The 18897-nt window shown below is 40.1% G+C and overlaps 2 protein-coding genes across 3 annotated transcripts in view; one reads left to right on the top strand and one right to left on the bottom strand.

Moving 5' to 3' along the window:
• Nucleotides 1–54: 54 nt before the first annotated feature.
• TCP11L1 (t-complex 11 like 1) lies at nucleotides 55–17807 on the top strand. 2 transcript variants are annotated; one of them, XM_035329151.1, is made up of 10 exons: nucleotides 55–93; nucleotides 2999–3162; nucleotides 5571–5703; nucleotides 8164–8284; nucleotides 8854–9074; nucleotides 10139–10275; nucleotides 10714–10910; nucleotides 13136–13317; nucleotides 13983–14155; nucleotides 14360–17807. In XM_035329151.1, exons 2-10 carry the CDS (start codon nucleotides 3012–3014, stop codon nucleotides 14593–14595), a joined length of 1551 nt encoding a protein of 516 aa, XP_035185042.1. In that variant the 5' UTR covers nucleotides 55–93; nucleotides 2999–3011; the 3' UTR covers nucleotides 14596–17807. The 2 variants fall into 2 exon arrangements, with proteins under 2 accessions (XP_035185042.1, XP_035185041.1); XM_035329150.1 differs by lacking the exon at nucleotides 55–93 and adding an exon at nucleotides 607–668.
• Nucleotides 17808–17949: 142 nt separating this feature from the next.
• The window catches only part of CSTF3 (cleavage stimulation factor subunit 3), a 50616-nt gene continuing 49668 nt past the window's right edge, over nucleotides 17950–18897 (bottom strand). The window contains exon 21 of the mRNA XM_035329149.1: nucleotides 17950–18634. Coding sequence (XP_035185040.1) covers nucleotides 18432–18634 — 203 coding nt within the window. The 3' untranslated portion in view covers nucleotides 17950–18431. The remainder of the gene's footprint in view (nucleotides 18635–18897) is intronic.

Below are 18897 nucleotides of genomic sequence, written 5' to 3'. Positions count from 1 at the left end.
CTGGGCGCCCGCCCCGCTGCAGCCGGCGCGGCGGTGGCGGAGGCCGCGGCGGGCGGCGCTACCCCGGGCCCGCTCCTGCTCCGGGCGGCGGCGGTAAGGAAGGGCCCCGGGGTGGCAGGGAAACGGGAGCCCGGCACCGGGGGCAGGTGGCACCGCGCCTGGGCCTGCGGGCAGAGCCCAGCTGCAGGCGGCGGGAGGGGAGAGGGCCGGGGGAGCCGGGCTGCGGCCCCAGGAGCCCCGCGGAGTTGGTGCTGCGGGGCTGTGCGTCGGCTGTGGGGGGGAATTGGGGTGAAATCAGCCTGCGGGTAATGCCCTGGTTAGGGTCTGCTGTGTGGGGGGGCTTTCTCAGCGCGCTTCTGGTCCTGTTGAAGCGATATTGGAGGAAACTGGCAAGAGGTAGGCTCTGTTCTATTCAGGGACTGCTTCTGTGAAATGAGAGCTGATGGTTGTGCTTTTAGAAGAGGTATTATCGAGCTTATTTACCGAGTGGCAAGAGGGTTTGTTCTAGATGCGTTCTGGAAACAATAGCGGTAATCCTGCAGAAAAGAGTAGGCTGTGTGAACAAAACAACAAAGCCAACAAGTGTGCCTGGTTACCTCATCTTCAGGGCTGTCGTTTGGCCAAATGGCCTGGGAGTTGCTGTAACCACTTTCCATATCTGAAATAAGGTTTATTTTTAACAAACAGCGTTTAAATAAGACTTGTTTGTGGGCCTGGAAAGCGCTGCCTTAGGCTGTAGTCTGTGTGGTAGGAGTGGTGGCCTGGCGGGGTGGAAACCGTGAGGCTGATGGTTGCCTTGGCCCTGTCGTTCTCCTGTGGTCCTCGAGCAGCTCACATCACTCCCACCTGTGTCCCCTCCGGAGGTAAGCTGTGTTGCACCGTTTCTGTGCTTTTGAGGGGCGGTTAGGGTAAAACACGGTGAGAGATTGCAAGGCACTGCGAAGCGTCACATGCATTGAAGAGCTAAGTAGGTCTTAGTTGAGTCATCGTGCTTCATGTTGTCATTTCTGGAGGATGCTCTGTGGCAGAGAACGGATAGGAAGAGCAATCTAGGCTGGCTGAATGAATGTGGAAACCTTTACGATGGTGCTTTTGTTCCAGCTGGATTAGACAATACATTTCCCTCCTCTGTTTAACCTGACCTTACATCTTCCTATTTCAACTGTTGCTATCCTTTTCTCTCTTAACTGCTTCTGTATTATCAGATCTCATCCTCTTGCTGCTGGAGTGCTTGCAGTAACAGACCCTTTGCCCACCAGTGGCCTCCCACTGGCTCCGTGCCTGCGTGCTGGTTTGGGTGCCGTGCGTTACAGCCGGCCGGGGCTCTCAGCGCTGGCTGACCGGGTGGCAGTGTCACTGCGGCGCCGTGCAGGCTGCTGCTTCCTGGTGCTGGCTGGGCTCCTCTGGGCGTGGGGGTGAGGAGATGGTCAAGAGTTCAGAGCTGGGACATCAATGACTCTTCAAGCTAGAGGTGGGGCTGTATATAGGTCCAACAGTACCTGTGCTCATGTTTTCCTGCGTAGATTTATCCCGTGCTTTCTGTGCTCTGTTTTCTTGTCTGAAATTAAAATCATACAGTGCTAGGGACAAGTCCTACGTGTCGTTGTGTATCTTGCGCATCTAACAAGATGATGATCCTGAGTCATTGCTGTAGAAGAAAAAATCATTTCTTATATGCCCCGAGTCTTCTGGCTGTCTTGTAGAATCACGTTGGCACAGTCAAGTTAAGCGCTGATGGAGTAAGGTTAGTTATTACAGCTGTTGTACAGAGAAAAGAATCTCTGTGTTTCATTTTCTGCACTGTTGCTTGCTTATCTTTAGGCTGTTTATCCTCTTCCGTGTAGTTCTTGATGCTCTAAGTATTTTTTCTCATAGCTGCGAGGTGCCTTTGGAGGCTGTATCTTGCTGAGAGCTTGTTTCTTTCAAATTTGGAAAGCAGTGGCTGCTGGGAAAGGAGGTGAAAGAGGAAGCTGGTGTTTTTCCAGGAGCTTCCCTTTTTTTGGAGGACTCTTCCTGATTTTCTGCTTCAGAGAACATCCTGGTTAGTGGATTGATTTAGAGAGGGATATTGTGCTAACAGATTTTCCTATAATTGATGTCTGAGCAGTAGCTTCCTGTATGATGCAGAGTTCTCAATAGTAAGACATGCAAATTACATTCTTCAGAGGGAAATCTGAATTATAAAGTAAGTGAAGGTACCGAATGGTGAGACGTGCTTTTCCAGTGGTCATTTTTTCAATGTATCATTGGGTATATTGCAAGTATTTGTGATGAAATATAAACATTATTTAACATTCAATATACCTTTATATTAATTACTATGTTATTTACTGTCTTTGTTTTTTTTTGTTTTTTTTTTTTTAATCTTTCTGACGTCGTAACCATGCATAAATCATGGCTCTTACATGAAATGAAATTAGGGGAGAAGAACTTTATATTCATTTATCTCTAGTCCCTTTCCTGCTTCTTAATTAATTAGGATGTCTTGGAGTGGAGATTTTTAAGTTCTGGTAAGTTGAGACAGATCCCAGTCGAGGAATTTGTGTTGTTCAGAATGCATTATTATGGCTATGTAGTGGAGAAATACCTCACGTGGCACTCTCTTTTTGTAAAACATGTCTGTAATACTGTTCAGAAAGCATTTTTCACTGCACTTTCATAAGCAGTGCTAATAAAGAGAAGTGAATATGTTTTTCTTTCTCATCTGCATGCAGTGAGGCAAGGGAACAGTTTCTGATTTTTGAGAACTTACTAGGAATACAGATCGAGTAAGTGGTAGCTGTGTTGAAAGCATCCCTTCTTGTGTAAGATGGGAAGTGAGTCACTGAGTCCAGGTCCCCTGCCATTATGGGAATGATATCATATAATTCCTCATAAGTTTTGTTTTATTCTTATTTTTTTCTTAATCAAGAGAACTCGTCGTGATGTTTTCCCACTCAGCCATGTCAGAAAACGCTTGTTCATTCCCTTTTCGATCTTTTTTTCCTTTTTCTGTAAGGAAACAACTGAAAATGTCTCAGAATCCTGACAAGCCGCATTCAAGCGAAGAAAAGTTGAGTGGTTTGGAGGATGGTCAGGAGAGCCTGGACAACCCGGATCAGTCTATCAGAAAAAGAATACGACAGAGTGCTCCAGGTTCATGCAGAGATGATACACCAAAGTGTAAGCAAAACTGTTTTAAAAAATATACAATTTTATAATTTTCCAGCGGAGACAATCATGATCTTTTATAGTATTTTATGTAAGTTTGACTGCTTTGCAATTAAACTTTGTACAACTCCTGATCACTTGCTTTGATGCTGTTCATAACACCTTTTTCCCCATTTTGTTTTAGCACATAACTGTTCACCATAACCCCGTTGTTCAGAGCCACATGTGTCTTAGATAGTTTTGTGTGTCCGCATTCACAGAAAGGAAAAGCACTACTCCAGTATATTTATTGTAGCTAAACTGACGCTGCTGTTTGCATTATCAGCCGAACCTTCTGGATTGTTGCAGCCTCTATTTTTGCTGCAGGGCAGGGAAGGCTGTCATTAACAAAATACTGTCCTGTCATTTTCTTCCCCTCCTCCCCAAGCAAACAGAGATGGAAAGTTATATTTTCAATCCTAATACCACTTCTACTGTCAAGGACTTTATAGGGCTGCCATACTGGAAGTTTATTCCTAGGGCATGTTTGCACTGTCATTTTGCTTTTATCATCAGGATCTGGGTGCAATATCTCTAATTAGTTCTGGCAAATCTGTAGATAAAACAAAGGGAAAGGCTTTTGGTCCCAGGGATTGAGATCAAAGGGACAGAATTGCTCAGATAACTAGTGCCATATTTCTGTAGGGAGAGTCTCAGGATGTAACATTTTATTTGTTGCATTATTGTTTTATTTTTTAATAGTGTTCATTATTACTTGAGGTTTAATGTTCTCTTAGCATCATGTTACATGAGGAAATGTACTGTATGGAATTCATACTGTTACATCTTCTTGGTTGCCTGATAGGAAATTCAGTGTATATAAGGGAGAGAGGCTATGGGCACATGGAAGTAAAATTCATTGCACAGTCTCGCTCTGCACTGTACCACAAATGAGTCATCAATCTCCAGCCCTCCCCTCTAAGAAGGGAGCAGATATAATATGAGAATGAAGTAACATGATTTAAGAGCATTCTTTGGTAAATGAAAGAGTCTCTTAGCTTTTAGTGTGTCTCCTGCTAGGGTGAAGTCATTTGGCAGCTGGACAAGAGCACTCTCATTCAGCTGTGAACTTTGTTTTGCTGCTGCTTCTCAGGACATCAATTCTTGCTGTGTTCCCAGAGTCACTATGCAAGATTAAGCTCCAAGCAGAAGGAAGTCAGGGTTTAAGAGTGCTGCATGAAAAGAGTGAGATGTTAATGAAAAATTAGCACACTGCATATATTGTTGGAATTATACTGTATATACTTGGAACAGCTTGGAGAGGCAGACAAGTGAAGGACAGTTACTTTTAAAGGGCCTTTTCTGTGTTGCTAATTTAAGTCCAGTCAGACTGGATTATGACACAAGATAGTCATGCTAGTTTTTCCAAAACGTCTCAGAGAACCCAGCCTGTGAAGATCCCTGTCTGGTTTCTTAAATTTGAGTAATTAACATATTGCTCCTATGCCCAGGCTATCATTGAAGTGAAGGAACTACAGAGAGGACACGATGCGGTATGGTAATTCTGTTGTGTTGTTTCCCTCTTTCTGTGCAGCTACGTGTTATCTGGAGGAGCTGAGGTGAACGTTGCCCTTTTTGTCTGCCCCACCTGAGGACGCTCATGATTTAGCCTTCTCTCCCTTCTCATATATCTGGCCCAGGGGAAAGCTCCTCCTAACTTTGGGCAAGGCATTGCAGGGCACTTGCATGCACTGCTTGCACTGATGCTAGCACAGCTAGGAGGAAGCTTTACCACAAAGTATCAGTGGCAACAAGTTTGAGTTGGCTTCAGTGGGGACAGGTTTGCTCCTCTAACCAGCATGGCCTACGCTCTCGGCACCTTCTCTGCCTTTATGTGGTCTCGTTCTTAGGGCTGAGACACTTCCTGCACTACAGCAGTGGCAGCAGCATCCCAGAAGGATGTCAAGTAGTCCAGAACAATTAGGAGCAGTAATTCCCAGTGCGCAAAAAATTGCAGTGGCGATATCTGCGCAATAACTAGGGGAATGCTGCAGTGAAGGTGCTGGTATTTTTATGATTTCTTTGTATAGTATAAAGAAAGATGCAGTTAAGCAATTCTAAAAAAGTATTTTTTTGAGGTTGGCTTTCTTTTTTTTTTTTATTTTTATTTTTTTACAAAGAGCTTGATGTAACTTAGAAGCAATTGACCTAACAAGCCCAGAATATCAACTGGGGTTGACTCCTTGGTTTCCTGAAGTGCTCCAAACCTTTGTCATCCCCCAGCTGGGAAGAGGAGGGGAAGGAAAAGAGAAGAGCTTTCAGTGATACTGTATTTTGGCTTGCTGTACTGTCAAGAAGGTGGAAAGGGTCCACAATTATTAGCAGATGCTTTTGCACAGATTTTTCTAGATAACTGTCTAACAGTTTAATTTCTGTTGCAGCTAGCCCTCCTCGGCCTGTGTCGGTGGAAGAGCTAATGGAAGCAGCCAAGGGAGTAACCAACATGGCACTAGCACATGAAATTGTTGTTAATGGAGACTTCCAGATCAAACCAGCTGAGTTACCAGAACACAGGTGAGATTGGTACCAAACAGACACACAAACAAAATTCTCATTTGTAGAACTGCAGAACAGTTCTAGTGGAGCAGGTAAAGGCTCCAGCTAGTCTTGCTGGGCAGTGCCTGGTAGGAGAAGCTTAAAAAAAGCATTAGGAAGTTAAGCATGCAGTTCTGCTTCCCTAGAAATGTGTACATGTGAAAGGTGAACCTTCTGGGGTAATAGTTTGGGTGTATGTGGTGTGAATCCCACTGTGGCATGGGTTCTGCCTATGTCCCTGTGTCCCAGAAGCCTGAGACTGCAATCTTCTGAATATCCAAGTCTAGCTGCAGGTGCAAGTAGAGCTCTTAGCATCTCTTAAGCTTTCACTGCCTGTGGGAATAAGACAAAACTCAGATCATTTTAGCTTTTTTTGAATCTAATGTCTGCTTCTCCATTTTGGGGGAGAGGAAGAGCTCCCCAGCTAAGACAGGGGAGAGAGCAAACACAACGTCTTGATGTCTGGTCACGTACTGGCCAGCGTAGCTAACACAGTCCTACGGATTTGATAGATGCTTCATCTGCTGTTCCTTTTTTTTCTTATACTGAGAGATGTGACAGACAATGTATTTCTTGGGTTAATTTGTGAAAGCGACTGTGTATTTCATGGAAGGGACTTGGTCCACATTGGAACCAGTGTTGTCTGTAGGTGTCGTAGCTACTCTGCTTTTGAGAGACCCTCAGAGCTTAGAGCTCAAGCAATGACTTGATCTGCCTTCTCAGCACTGCTTTTCAGTGTCTGCCTGTCTGTTAGACAAACCCAGGCACTTTTGTCCAGTCCTCTTCCCATTCGTTGCGTTACTTGCAGGTTGTGTGCAGTTAATTCACGTGGTCCCAAAACCTGGGACCTCTCTCTATCCCGTGCAAATTCTGTCTCTGAAGCAGGTGTTGGGAAAGTATGCCTAGGGCATGCCAAACTCCCTATTCTGTGCTATCTTCTGTGACCCAGCACAGAAGATCCATCCTGGGGGAACTTCCATCAGGTATTTTCTGCTTCCAGTTGATGGCTGACAAAAAAGTCTTATAAAATCCCACAGCTAAAGCAGTGCTTTTCAGTTGAGTGTCAGCTTTTGCTCCTTGTTCATTCTTATGGATTTCTCACTTGAAAATGTGCTGTGATAGTGGATAACTTTTCTGGTATGCCTCAGTGTCATGAAATTGATCTCAGCATTTTTCAGAGAAGAAGGATTTTAGCAACTTTTTCCACCCTTTCTTCTTCTCTCCACCCCCTTAATAATAATAATAATAAAAGGAAGAATCCTGTACTTTGGTAATTTGGATGCTTTTGTTCACTGATTCTAAACAGCAGCTGTAGTTTTTCACCAGGGTGGCTGGTCGGCATCTCTTCACCTGCTCACAGAACAGATGTATCGCAGAGATCATCTTACCCAGAGTGCCTGGGCTTTGTGACAGGCCAGGGCTGCTCCTAGTACAAGATCCCTGTATTCGGCTTTAGGGAAGGTTTTGGTGGCAATTATTTACCACCTAGAAAAGAAAGAGCAGTCCTTCAGATTTTTTTTTTGAAGAGGGACACTGAAATCTTCCGTGGATTAAATGCGTTTTTACGTTTGTGTGCAGCTCGGAGGCTCCCACAGCTTGAATGTACATGTAGAGAAGTGCTCTGAGGAAAAAGCAGTTGGGACTGTAGTTGCAGTTGCATGCACTTAGAGTAAAACACATTATGGGCTGCTCTCAGAGAACCATGGTGCATATGTACCTCTGGGCACTGCCTGAACGCCGCTGCACACAGAGTGAATGTCCTGTGGATCTGTGGTGTTTGGTACGGGCATTCTTTGTGTGCATGCATGTGTGAGTATTTTACTTCAGAGCTGAATTTAAATCTGGTGTAAACAGGAGGCTGCCTGCTGAGGAGTAGCAGCTTTCAGTATTTTGAATTACACGTTGCTTCTGAAGCAGTGGAATTCATTTATTGTTTATACAAACTGAACCGGGACTTTAGCTCAGCATAATCACAGTATTTGTGTTGAAACGCAGAAGCTTTCATGTCAGGGAAGTTGCTTCATTTTTGTTATGTTTACTTAATGAATTTGACTAGTAGAATTGCATTTACTTAGTGAGGCTTTTCAGAGGAATGTCAATACTGTTCTTTTGAAGATGAGGTATAATTTTTATCATTTTTTTATGCTAATGGTATACTTCAGAGGTAGCATTGGACAGCTACTTTCAAGGACTGTAATTGGTAGCCTTCTTTGCTTGTGTGTAACCATTTATTAGGGCATGAGCCATTCCAAATCCTGTGTTTAGTTCTTCTTGCCTGAGTAACTGAAAATGAGAGATTTTTTCTGTCAATTCTCCCATGCTTGTTATTACATTATGTTCATATTATTGTATGCTTTTCTTCAGGAGCTGCAAGTATTTGCATAAGGTGGTGCAGAGACAAGTATTGGTCTTTTTTTAACTGGTCATATTTATCTGCAGCTTGGAAAAAAAAGTAAGAGATATTGTGCATAAAGCTTTCTGGGATTGTCTGGAAGCTCAGCTAAAGGAGGATCCACCAACATACGACCATGCAATTAAACTATTGGGAGAAATCAAAGAGGTAAGCTGATACGTTACCAGAGTAAATTATTGCATTTGTGGAGCCGTGTTGATAGGAATGGGCAAAGGAGGTTGAAGCTTGTTTGTAAAGGAGGCCCTTGATCTGCTTCATTATCGTACAATTTTCTATGAACTGAAGTGAATTGTATAACCCGAGGAGCAACTTGAATGTACAAACAAATATGAAACAATGTAAGATGAATAAGAGGTAGATAATAATGCTAGTTTCATAATTCCAAGCTTCCTCTGTGTTACGACAGTGGCATTAGTTAGGGAATCACTGAGGTGCCGCAGCATTGGGTTGACAAAAGTCAAGCACAATAGCCCAAAGTATGATCTGTACCACAAAGTGTTTACTACTTTGTAACTTCGGTATCATAAAGAATGAGGTGAAACATCTGAATGTGGAGTTGACAAATGACTCCGTGGTCTTGTTTAAAAAAAAAAAAAAAAGGGATTCCACTTTTAAATGGCAATTAGTTTAAATAAAAAGTGTTTCAGTAACTGCTATGATCCTTGTAGTGTTTGATGTGGTAGAACTCTTAATACAGTTAAAATTTTCTATTTCAGAATCTCCTTTCTTTCTTGTTGCCTGGCCATACAAGACTAAGAAATCAGATTACAGAAGTTCTTGATCTGGACTTGATAAAACAGGAGGCAGAGAATGGGGCCCTGGACATTTCTAAGTTGGTAGAATTTGTTATTGGAATGATGGGGACTCTCTGTGCTCCAGCTCGAGATGAAGAAATAAAGAAATTGAAAGATATTCATGAAATAGTTCCTCTGTTCAGGTACCAAAATGGTATTTATTTGTCATATTGAGAGCCATTTAAATAATTTTAGAGATGTGTGGCTGGGGAGGAGGGTGTGTGGAATTCCAGTAGGACGACCTGCAATTCTTCCTAGAAAAGAAAGAGTTACAGGGAAGGAATTAGAGTTGTGGTTGTGAAGGGGAGAGATGGCCCAGAAGTCTTTAACAAGGACAATCTATTTTCTGGTGAATTCTCTTTGGCTCCTGCTTATTACCGAAGGACGTTTTCTTAAAAGCCAAATAAATACGTAGAAACTTTCAGATAGCAGGTGAATGATCAGTTTATATCAGGATTTAATATCAACAGCAGAAGGGAGGGGGGAGAAAAGCAGTTGGGGGCATAGGAGAAATGTGTTACTGTTCTTCAGCTAGTTCTTCCTTTACCACCTGTTTGAGCCCTCTCTCCCTGCAATATAACATGCTGTTAGCTCTTACAGGACTGTGCGTACTGCATCTGGGAGCAGAGAAGTTTCTGCTCTGTCACCGTGTTCTCAGCTGATCAGCTCAAGGTCTCAACAGTTAGAGGAAATTTTATTAACGCTGTTTTCTAATTTGATAACTTTCCAAGAGTCAAGGATTGATGTGGCAGAAATACTGCCAGCAGGAATTAGGGTGCTTTGAAATTAAGGTATTTTTGTTTTGTTTTGTTTTTTATCTTGGCTTTAATTATTCACTTTCCACTGAGGTTGGCTGTGTAGGCTGCCAGCAGATGGTATGCAAGCTTGGAAACCCAGATGTCTTTTTGTGTCTTCAACATGTGATATTGCAAAATTGGGAGTATAACCTTTGGAGCTAGTAAAGTTAATTCTACAGGGACTTTGTTTACAGGAGAGCAAGTTTTAGTTCATACTTGGAAGATACACATGCATATATGTGCATACTTGCTCAAGCTTTCTCTCTGCCTAACGCTCTTAAAGTAAGCACCCCATTAATGTTTCCCATGCATGTTTTTGCTCTTTCATTAGACAATCTCCAATAAATGTTGTAAATATAACTTCTTAAACATCTGAAACTTTGAATAACTTTTTCTGTTTGTTTGTTTAGAGCAATTTTCTCTGTGTTAGACCTAATGAAAATGGATATGGCAAACTTCGCTGTCAGTAGTATTAGGCCAAAATTAATGCAGCAGTCTGCTGAATATGAAAGAAAGAAGTTTCAGGAGTTTCTTGAGAAACAGCCAAGTATGACTTCGTTCATTTCTTTTCTTCCCCTCTGACCTCTCTATAAACTGTGTGTCTTTGCTTGTAGATAATGAAAATAAATTGGATTTTATTATAAGTTCTACATAATTCATATAGTAAATGACAGCTTGTGCCCCAAAACTGTGGTTTGGAAAAAATGTACTGGAACAACAGTTCTGCACTTAGCACACTGGAGTTTAGTTTCATTTCAGTATGATGGAGGTAATCATTAGCTAACATCATCTCACCTCTGATTTCTGTAGCTGTGTGGGTTTAATACTGCATTAAGCAAAACATCAAAAACGATAAATAAAATGCATGTCAATAAACAGTATCATGGATATTAGGAATAGTAATTAATGGGATTCTTTGGAAGTTAGTGGGGGGAAAAATAACTTGGATTTTTTAACAAGACTTTTTTTTTTCTCTCTCTCTCAGATTCCTTAGACCTTGTCACGAACTGGCTGCAAGAAGCAGCAGATGATCTTGTGAAGCTGAGAAGTAACAAGTTACCTCCCCACGGTAGTGGTGATGGTGCTGCTGGTGAAGCTTCTGCATTGTGCTCCACTGCTGTACAAAATCAAGCGTATCTGAAGCTACTCAGGTGGGATCACATCAACAGGCCTTTCCCAGAAGTAGGTGTTTAATAGGAAAATTGATTTCTGTGTTTGTTCTACTACTTTTCCATTCCTGGGATAAAACAGAAACTGTTTTAATTTGTAGCCTTTCTGCAAGTACAACACTAAAATATTTATCTCTTGTTTGAATGTTCTTGTGGCTCTTCTAATACATGCTTCTTTTTAAATATTGAAACTTAGTTGGAAAAGAGGAGCCAGTTGTTTCTGTTCTGTTCCTGATACTTGCCTGCTGAGCAGGTGTTGCTCTTCTCTGTGCCTTTGTCTCCTCTCTGGTAGCTTATCTATTCATGGAAGTTGCCTGGGGTAGGACAGAACTCAGGGTGTTCATGGATTGTCTGGCATTGAGGTTGTACTTCCTTTGGGCCTGCACCCCCCAGCTCTCCTTTAAATATGAATGGTCTTTTTATCAAGTTTGCAATAACATCATCTTGTGGGGGATACAGTAACTGTAAAAAAAAAAAAAAAAAAAAAAGTGTTGCAGGGAGTTTTTGGGTAAATGTGCAGCTATTTCCGTTATTCTCAGAGTATGGAAACCGTGGTTTTAGTAGCTGCTTCTCAAAGGACTGGTCCAGCATACGTATCAGAGTTTGGAAATTGCTATGGAACGTGGTTCGTTGCAGCTTTATCGTCACTCAGCTGTTTCTCTTCGTTCTGGAGAGGTTAAATCTTTGGTTCAAAATCTTTCCAGCCGCCCTTAGAACTGGGGCTACTTTGTGAATTCAGATTGTCAGAGAGAAAATAAAGATGGATGTTAGTCAGTGGGATGGGGTCCTTCCTGTGATTAGATGTTCTTTTTCTGGAGCATAAGGACAAAAAAATCATGGTGGGAAAAAATAAACAGCTTCTTGTCCATCCACCTGGAGGGCTTTTTTGCAATATGTTTTTAGAAACCAAAGGGCAGAAAAGTTTATCATCTTTTATGTTCTTTCAAATGTATTTGAGAGCTTTCTGTATGCACTGAAAAAACTTTGAGAGTAGGTTCAGATTGTTCGATGGGAATTATACCGAGTATATCTTTATTTGCTTGTGCTGTATCTTAACACTAGTAGGGTTTCTTAAAATATATGCATTTTCTGGTTTGACAGGATTAAAACTTGTTTGTACTATGAACTCAGCAACTAAAGGATTTCAGTTAAAAACTTAAAACTTTCACTTTTCCTGTGAATTAATGTAATAGTCATGAAAGTGAGAGAAGAAAACAGTTCATTAAAGGTAACAACATAGTGCAGGTTATTAGTATAGTCCTGTCAAGCTACCTTTGTTTTGAACTTGTTAGCCCAGAAGTTGTTTTATTATTATTATTATTATTATTTTTTTTTTTCCCCCAGGAAGTCATTTTGTAATAGTTCATTAGAGAAATTCTTGCGCCTTTCTCAGAAGCATTCGAGTCTGGTCACTAAGTCAGTGTGTCGAATGCGACTGGTTTGATCAGATAGGCTTGTGTGTGTGTGATATCATAATGGAGAGTATTGCAATGTATCTACAGTGTAGTATTGTACGTTAGATGTATTATTATTATATATATCAATACAGAATAATTATATATTTCTAGTATAGTATATAATTTTATGTGTCAAAAGATGTGAGTATTTGTATTTCCAACCTTCTGAACTATTGTGGAGAGAAGAAATGGTAGACACAGTCTCCATTTTATCCATAGGGATCAGGTCATAGAGTAATTCAGACTGGAAGGGACAGCTGGAGATCAGGTAGCCCGATCTCCTGCTCAAAGCAGGGCCAGACAGAGCAGGTTGTTTCGGGGCGGTATTTATTCGGGTTTGAGTATCCCCAGGGATGGAGACTCCACAGCCTCTCTGGGCAAACCTGTTGCTGGCAGAGGGAGCTTTGTAAGTTTGTGGTTTACTTTATAGGTATTGTTTAATGCAAACTTAGTGTAGCATTCTGGAATCTGAGGTTTAAGAGTGATGTGGCAAGCCTTCTGCAGGAAACTCAGGGAAGATACATTTCTTATTCTGGCTTCTAGACATACTGCTTTAGAGACTTCTGTGCTGGGTTCTTCTTAGCTTAGCACATGGTTTTGATATTTCTGTCTCATATAATGTCTAGTAAATAGAAAGGGGCTTGTTTGTTTGTTTTTGGTAAATATCGTAAAATAATTAAGGTTTCACAGTTTCCTGCATTATCTCTAGCTGGCATCACAGTGGCACTTCATGGCCTAGCTTACAGATTTTATTTTGTGCTGGATTTCCCATTCTTTGCAGACAGTGCTAATGGACCAGAGCCGCTTTCAGGAAATACAGCTGGAACTGGAACAACTCCTCTTGACTGGGACTGTCCTTTTGGTCACGTTCAGTGCAGCAGGCTCAGCACTTGTTGATATTCCTGGATTTGCTGAGAAAATCAAAACCATTGTCAAGGTGCTGCTGACAGGAATGCATCTTCCGTGAGTACTGAACAATCCTGCTCACACAGAGGCAGGTGCAGTTTCATTATGACCCCACTAAATAATCAGTTCAATCCTCTTTGGCTGTGGACCACAGGATATGTAGAAGTGATGAGGGCTTTTTATTAGCTCAGGCTGACTATTTTTATTCACCTTACTGACAGAAATCAATTTTTTTTCTTGATCTGTTCTTTTCTGATACGGACATGCTCATTTTTTCAAAGTGGGTTACTTACAATATCTGGTTAGAGCCCTGTAAGTGTAAGCAGCTGACTGTGCTGATGGCTTCAGCCAGGCTCCCTTGAGAATTTGAATGTGTTACAGGAAGCTGCTTGCAGGTTTAGATTGCTGTTCGCATTGTGGGTTGAAGATTGTTTTTCACATTAGTCTGAGCTGCCTGTGTAGACCAAGTCAACTCTTACTTGTATAGATTTCAGGCTGGAAATCTTTAATGCCGTCCCATCTCCTTGTTTTCTGTTTCAGTTTTACTTTTTTGTAATACATTTCATATATATTCTTTATGGGTCTTGCATTATCTGGATTACTCTTCTTCTATTAAGTTTGATAAATAAACTATCTGATTACATTTGCCTTATTTTCAAAAGGTGAGAAAAGAGTGTATAACTCCAGTAGCTGAGTAATGCTTTCTACTCCCTGTTCTCTAGCTCCTTTAACCTGAAGGAATCTTTGGCTACCATCGGTGAAAAAGTGTGCGCTGAAGTCAACAGCTGCCTTTCCCAGCATGGGTTTACACCATTCACAGCTGAGAGAGAGACTGTACTTAAAGGACAAATCCAAGCAGTGGCCAATCCCGATAACACCATATGTAAGCTAATAGGTATGTTTTGACAAAAATGCTCTGTTCTCAAGTGACAAATTGTCTCTACTTATAAAACTGCTGGTGGCATGTCGTGCATGTTTTCTCATTTAATGTGTTTCAAATAGTTGTTTGCTGTGTTGAGTGTTTTACGTGAGATGACAGTTTTTCTAAGTGACTGTCTCTTTCAAAAACAAACCAAAACCCTTGGTCCAATTTTTCCAGATTCTCGAATTCAAAAGTTTCTGGAGAATTATCTTGCATCTAGTCACCAGAAATCATTACCCGCTATTCCTGGAGGATTAGGTCCTATTCAAAGAGAGCTGGAAGAGATTGCTGTCAAGTACGTCCGCCTTGTCAACTACAACAAAATGGTCTTCAGCCCTTATTATGATGCTGTTCTTGCCAAAATACTGACTAAGGAAGAATCCCAACTTGTAGGGAAGTCGAAAGAACCATAATCGCAGTTTGTGTGCTACCAATACAGTATTAAATTTGTCAGCTATTAAAAAAATGCACCAGTACTTGTCTATGAAAACAGCTTTCCATGTAAACACCAGTTCCTTTTAACTCACTAGTCATGACTGATGAGGAAAATCAATAAATTGCGACAAGGGTTCTGAAGGAAATGATGAAAGAGAGATGCATTTTTAATGTAAGTTTGCAACGTTGGGATGGGGAATGTCCTGGTAGTTTTCTGGCTGCAATTTTTAGATTTTTGAGCGGGTGCTAGGTAGGGTAAGTTTAAGAACTAAACTATGTTTTTAAGTGGATCATTTTAGGGCTTTCTACTCTAATTTATTATGAATTTATTTTAATTCATTCAGAGATTAACAGTGGTCCTTTCCTGCAGAGGTGATTTGGCTTTAAAAAGATCTTACTTTAAAGACTTAAGAAGTAAGCTAAAATTGTAGATAGGAAAAACTTTAACAGGCAGAAAACAAAGCCAAACAGCACTTTACTGTAACTTTATGGTTAGTATGGTAGACTACTAGTTTTTTCTGCATTTTTGATAGCATTTTTTTGCTGTTTACCTTCAGATGTTACAAAACACAATATATTTTTGTAGCAAATTTTCTGGTTATTGGGTAACTGTCCTCTGCTTTGTACAGTACTTACAAAGGTGGCAATCTTATAGATTGCAGCTGTTATTTATCTCTTGTAAAGTCTTCAGAAAGGCAGAGCTAAAATGTTTTGATAAAAGTGGCATTTCTTACCTTTTTTTTTGCAAGTAGTTTACTCCTTTTTATGTGAAATAGTACTTTTAAAGTAAATCTTTGTCATTTTCAGAAGGTGGATTTTAAGTGTGTGAAAGTTCAGGCTGAAAATTTTACTTGTTTTTTAAAACTACAACTTGAGATGGTTGCATATTCAATCGTGTTTTTGAAACTATCCAGGAAGTGCAGAGCACTATCAGAAGTGTGCATGCATTTAAATTTACAGTGGGAAGTTAATTATTTCATGTTAGTTTGAATACAAAGGGAATATTTTCAAATTTTTTTTATTTTATAGTGGTGTTCTTGAAACTTGAAATATTTTTAGATACTGCATTTAATTAGTAACATGTTATATAGATGATTGTTCACAGAAGAGCTCAGTGATCTCACAGCCTTATTGCAATTTCAAACTCAGCTAGGAGGTAAGTACCCTTTGAACTTTTCCATTAGTTATTGGGCATAACGCTGTATTACAGTAATCAAAATTTGATGAATTAATTAAAACAAGTTCATAATTAATAATAGCAAGTGTCCTAAATGCTAGACTGTATCCAAAATAGAATGTGTGTTCCTCTTTAAATACATATATATATGTAAAATAAATAAATGGCCCTTCTATTGCTAACATCCAGGTTTGTTTTATTAATCAACTAGTCAACGAAAATAATAGGCCTTCTAGAAGGAAGCACTTAATTATGAATCATTGTTGATGCTTTCCTTTCCAGTTTTGCTTTAGATGTCAGCATGGATATAGCTGCACTAAATTTGAGTTTGGATGAAGACCTTTTGTTCTTTATTAGCCTGTGCAACTATTAAACCATTTTTTTCTCATTCATTACAAACCTGCCTTCCCCAAATGGAAAAAAAGAAACAGATCTCTGTAGCAAGAGATCGCCAGCTCAGACAAGTGATTTTCCCTTGGCTAAGTTTACTCAAATAGTAAAATGGATGTCTGTCTTTGCATCTTGCTTTGGTAACTCAAAAATGGGTAGGTCTTTGATGTGGTCTATTTATTTGTTTGAATCAGCTAAGGTTACTACAAAGGCCTTTAAGATTGCTGCATCTGCTTAATGTACTTTGTTATTAGTGCAGATTCCACCTTAAAATACAGTATCTAGCTCTGCAGCTCCAAAAAATTAATTCAGTGGTCAGGGTAACAAAAAAGCTACCCAAAACATCATTTCTAGAGTTCGAAAAAAAAAAAAAAAGAAAGAAAAAGAAAAACAGAAAAATGTTTTACTTCTTATAATTGAGTGTTGCTGAAGTTAGAAATTGCTGCTATTCCACCTTTTACTATTGCCTAGAGGCTTCTTTTAAAGGCCCCTGTGAACTAAGCATATTACTAAAAGTGAGATGCTGTAGGTGATGGTCTGAAGGATGTGGGAAGGGGGAACAACATCATGGTGAAACAACATAGCTGGAAAAGTATGTGACTGATGACAGAATGAATGGGACTACATTATGAATAGATAAAATTATACTTACTTAATCTAGGCGATGGTTGCTCCCAGTTCTGGAATTCAGGGTCCACAACTGCCAGCTCCTGCTTACTCTGACATCAAGGCATGGATTGTGCTGCTGCTAATGCATGCGTATTGCTTGCTGGGTCGATACAGTAAGTCTCATCTCTCCTCTCAGTAGGGGTTTGCTGTAAAAAAAAGTCTTCATATAGAAAAAAGTGCAATACTTACAGCTGGCTCCTCTCTCACCTTTGGGGTTACACACTGGGAACGAGTGCCTCAATTTTTGTAAGCTTTTGCAGGCCTTTCAGCAGTAAAAGATCGAAAGAGGCTGTAATAAATACCCACAAGTATAAATTCCATTAATGATTTTTCCCTGTTTGTTTTTTAATGATAGTGGTTGACAAATGGTTTCTCCACATGGTCTTTAAAAGAAGTAGGCAAATATCATTAAGTGACAAAGCAAAAAAGAAATACTAGGATTGATAAGATCAGACCTTACCTCCACGTGAGTATTTATATGGGTATACGTATGTTGTTTCCATCATTCAGTCTGGTAGATAGCAGCAGTGACCTGCAGTCATCTCTACTGCTGGTGGTGGAATTGTCTTCCAACTTGCCTGACAAGTACCTTAATTCCTGTAGTTCATGGGGGTTCTTGTGGTCTTACAAGAATGCAGTTCTGAATAGTCGATTACAAGTTAAAATCTAAAGTATACATAGAAACTGCTTCAAAAGTTCATATAGCCTTTTTTTTAAGCTTATTTGAAAATAATAAATTAAACTATGTAGCTAATATATTAACATTTAGCTTTGTATATATTATTAAGTGAAAGACCAATGCAGATATATCCAGGAACAGATTGTGTTAGCTAGTATGCCTGGGCAATCAGCATTAGATTTCTACCAAGTATGTCTTACGATGGTGTCTTCTTTAAACAGTCATGGAATTAAAAGCAAAAATATATTGTATCCTCTGGAAGAATTGAAAAAAAAGAAAAAAGCTAATTCTAATATGTATGCTCTTACCAATTTCCTGTGATGGTTTTAATTCTTATTAACATTGTTCTTGAAGTGGCTGAGTAATATTTAAAAAGTAACTTATTGTGTTTGAATAAAACCAGAACGAGGCATGACATTACCGATATCCTTTTATTTTAAAGGAATGTTTTTTTCCATTTTCAACTACAAAACAGATTCCATACATTCTGCCATAAATAAAAACGAACAATAAGGCAGGACACTACATGAACAAACTGAGAACAACTGTCTTCCAGAAAATGTGAATTAAAAATGCTTCACAATTATAAGCCATCCAGTTTTTAAAATAAAACTGTTGAAAACCCACAAGATTTCAAGTGGTAGATGTGAACACCCTTGAAGAACAAAATGCAGTTTAGACATTTTGCACTTTTGGTTTTGAAAACCTAGTTTTGTTCAGAGCACATTCTAAGATTGTTCTGTCTGTTTTCAGATCGAGAGCGAGAAGAGGCACCACAGTAACAAAACCATTTTCAAGATTTTTTTCTTTGCAGCTGTCCCTTTTCAATGCTTGACTTTTAAGAGACTGAAAAACTCAATGCAAGTCTTTGTCTATCACAGTAGAACTCCAACCTTGTTTCACCGGATTCTCTTTTGTTGTCGTGCTCTGTAAATGTCGTGTACAGGGGGAACTACCGATCCTTTCTCCTCATCGTCGTCAGAATCTTCATTTGGTCTCTTGACACCCTTGTTGAGCATAGCATTATTTTCCACAGGTCCGTTGCCTTCCACAGTTATTTCAGGTAGGCCTCCAGTAATTATTCGCACAGCTTCATCAACAGCTTTAGGACGAGAAAAAGACGACTTCAGTTTGTGAAAATAAATGCCCTGATTAGAAGGCTGTTTCAGCAAAGTTGAGTACAATTTCAGGTATGTTTTTGTAATAAAGAAACAAAGGAGTAAGCATTAATATGCATGCAAACAGGGACACCGAGATAGACGCGTTTTGGAGATTTCTGGAACAGGAGACATGTTCCAGACATGAGACATGTCTATACTGTTCTCTTACAGTTGTTAAGAATTGAATCCCAGCTGTCTAAAACTC

The sequence above is a fragment of the Oxyura jamaicensis genome, chromosome 5 (assembly GCF_011077185.1).
Source record: "Oxyura jamaicensis isolate SHBP4307 breed ruddy duck chromosome 5, BPBGC_Ojam_1.0, whole genome shotgun sequence".
Lineage (NCBI taxonomy): Eukaryota > Metazoa > Chordata > Aves > Anseriformes > Anatidae > Oxyura > Oxyura jamaicensis.
Note: the sequence above shows the minus strand (reverse complement) of the source record. Positions and strands in the feature narration are given on the sequence as shown.

Bases quoted from the DNA above. Each gene is read 5' to 3' on its own strand.
- TCP11L1 (XM_035329151.1), top strand. From the start codon at position 3,012: ATGTCTCAGAATCCTGACAAGCCGCATTCAAGCGAAGAAAAGTTGAGT. The intron at 5,704-8,163 runs GTGAGATTGGTA...ATTTATCTGCAG, and splicing joins GCTGAGTTACCAGAACACAG to CTTGGAAAAAAAAGTAAGAG. The intron at 14,156-14,359 runs GTATGTTTTGAC...CAATTTTTCCAG, and splicing joins CACCATATGTAAGCTAATAG to ATTCTCGAATTCAAAAGTTT.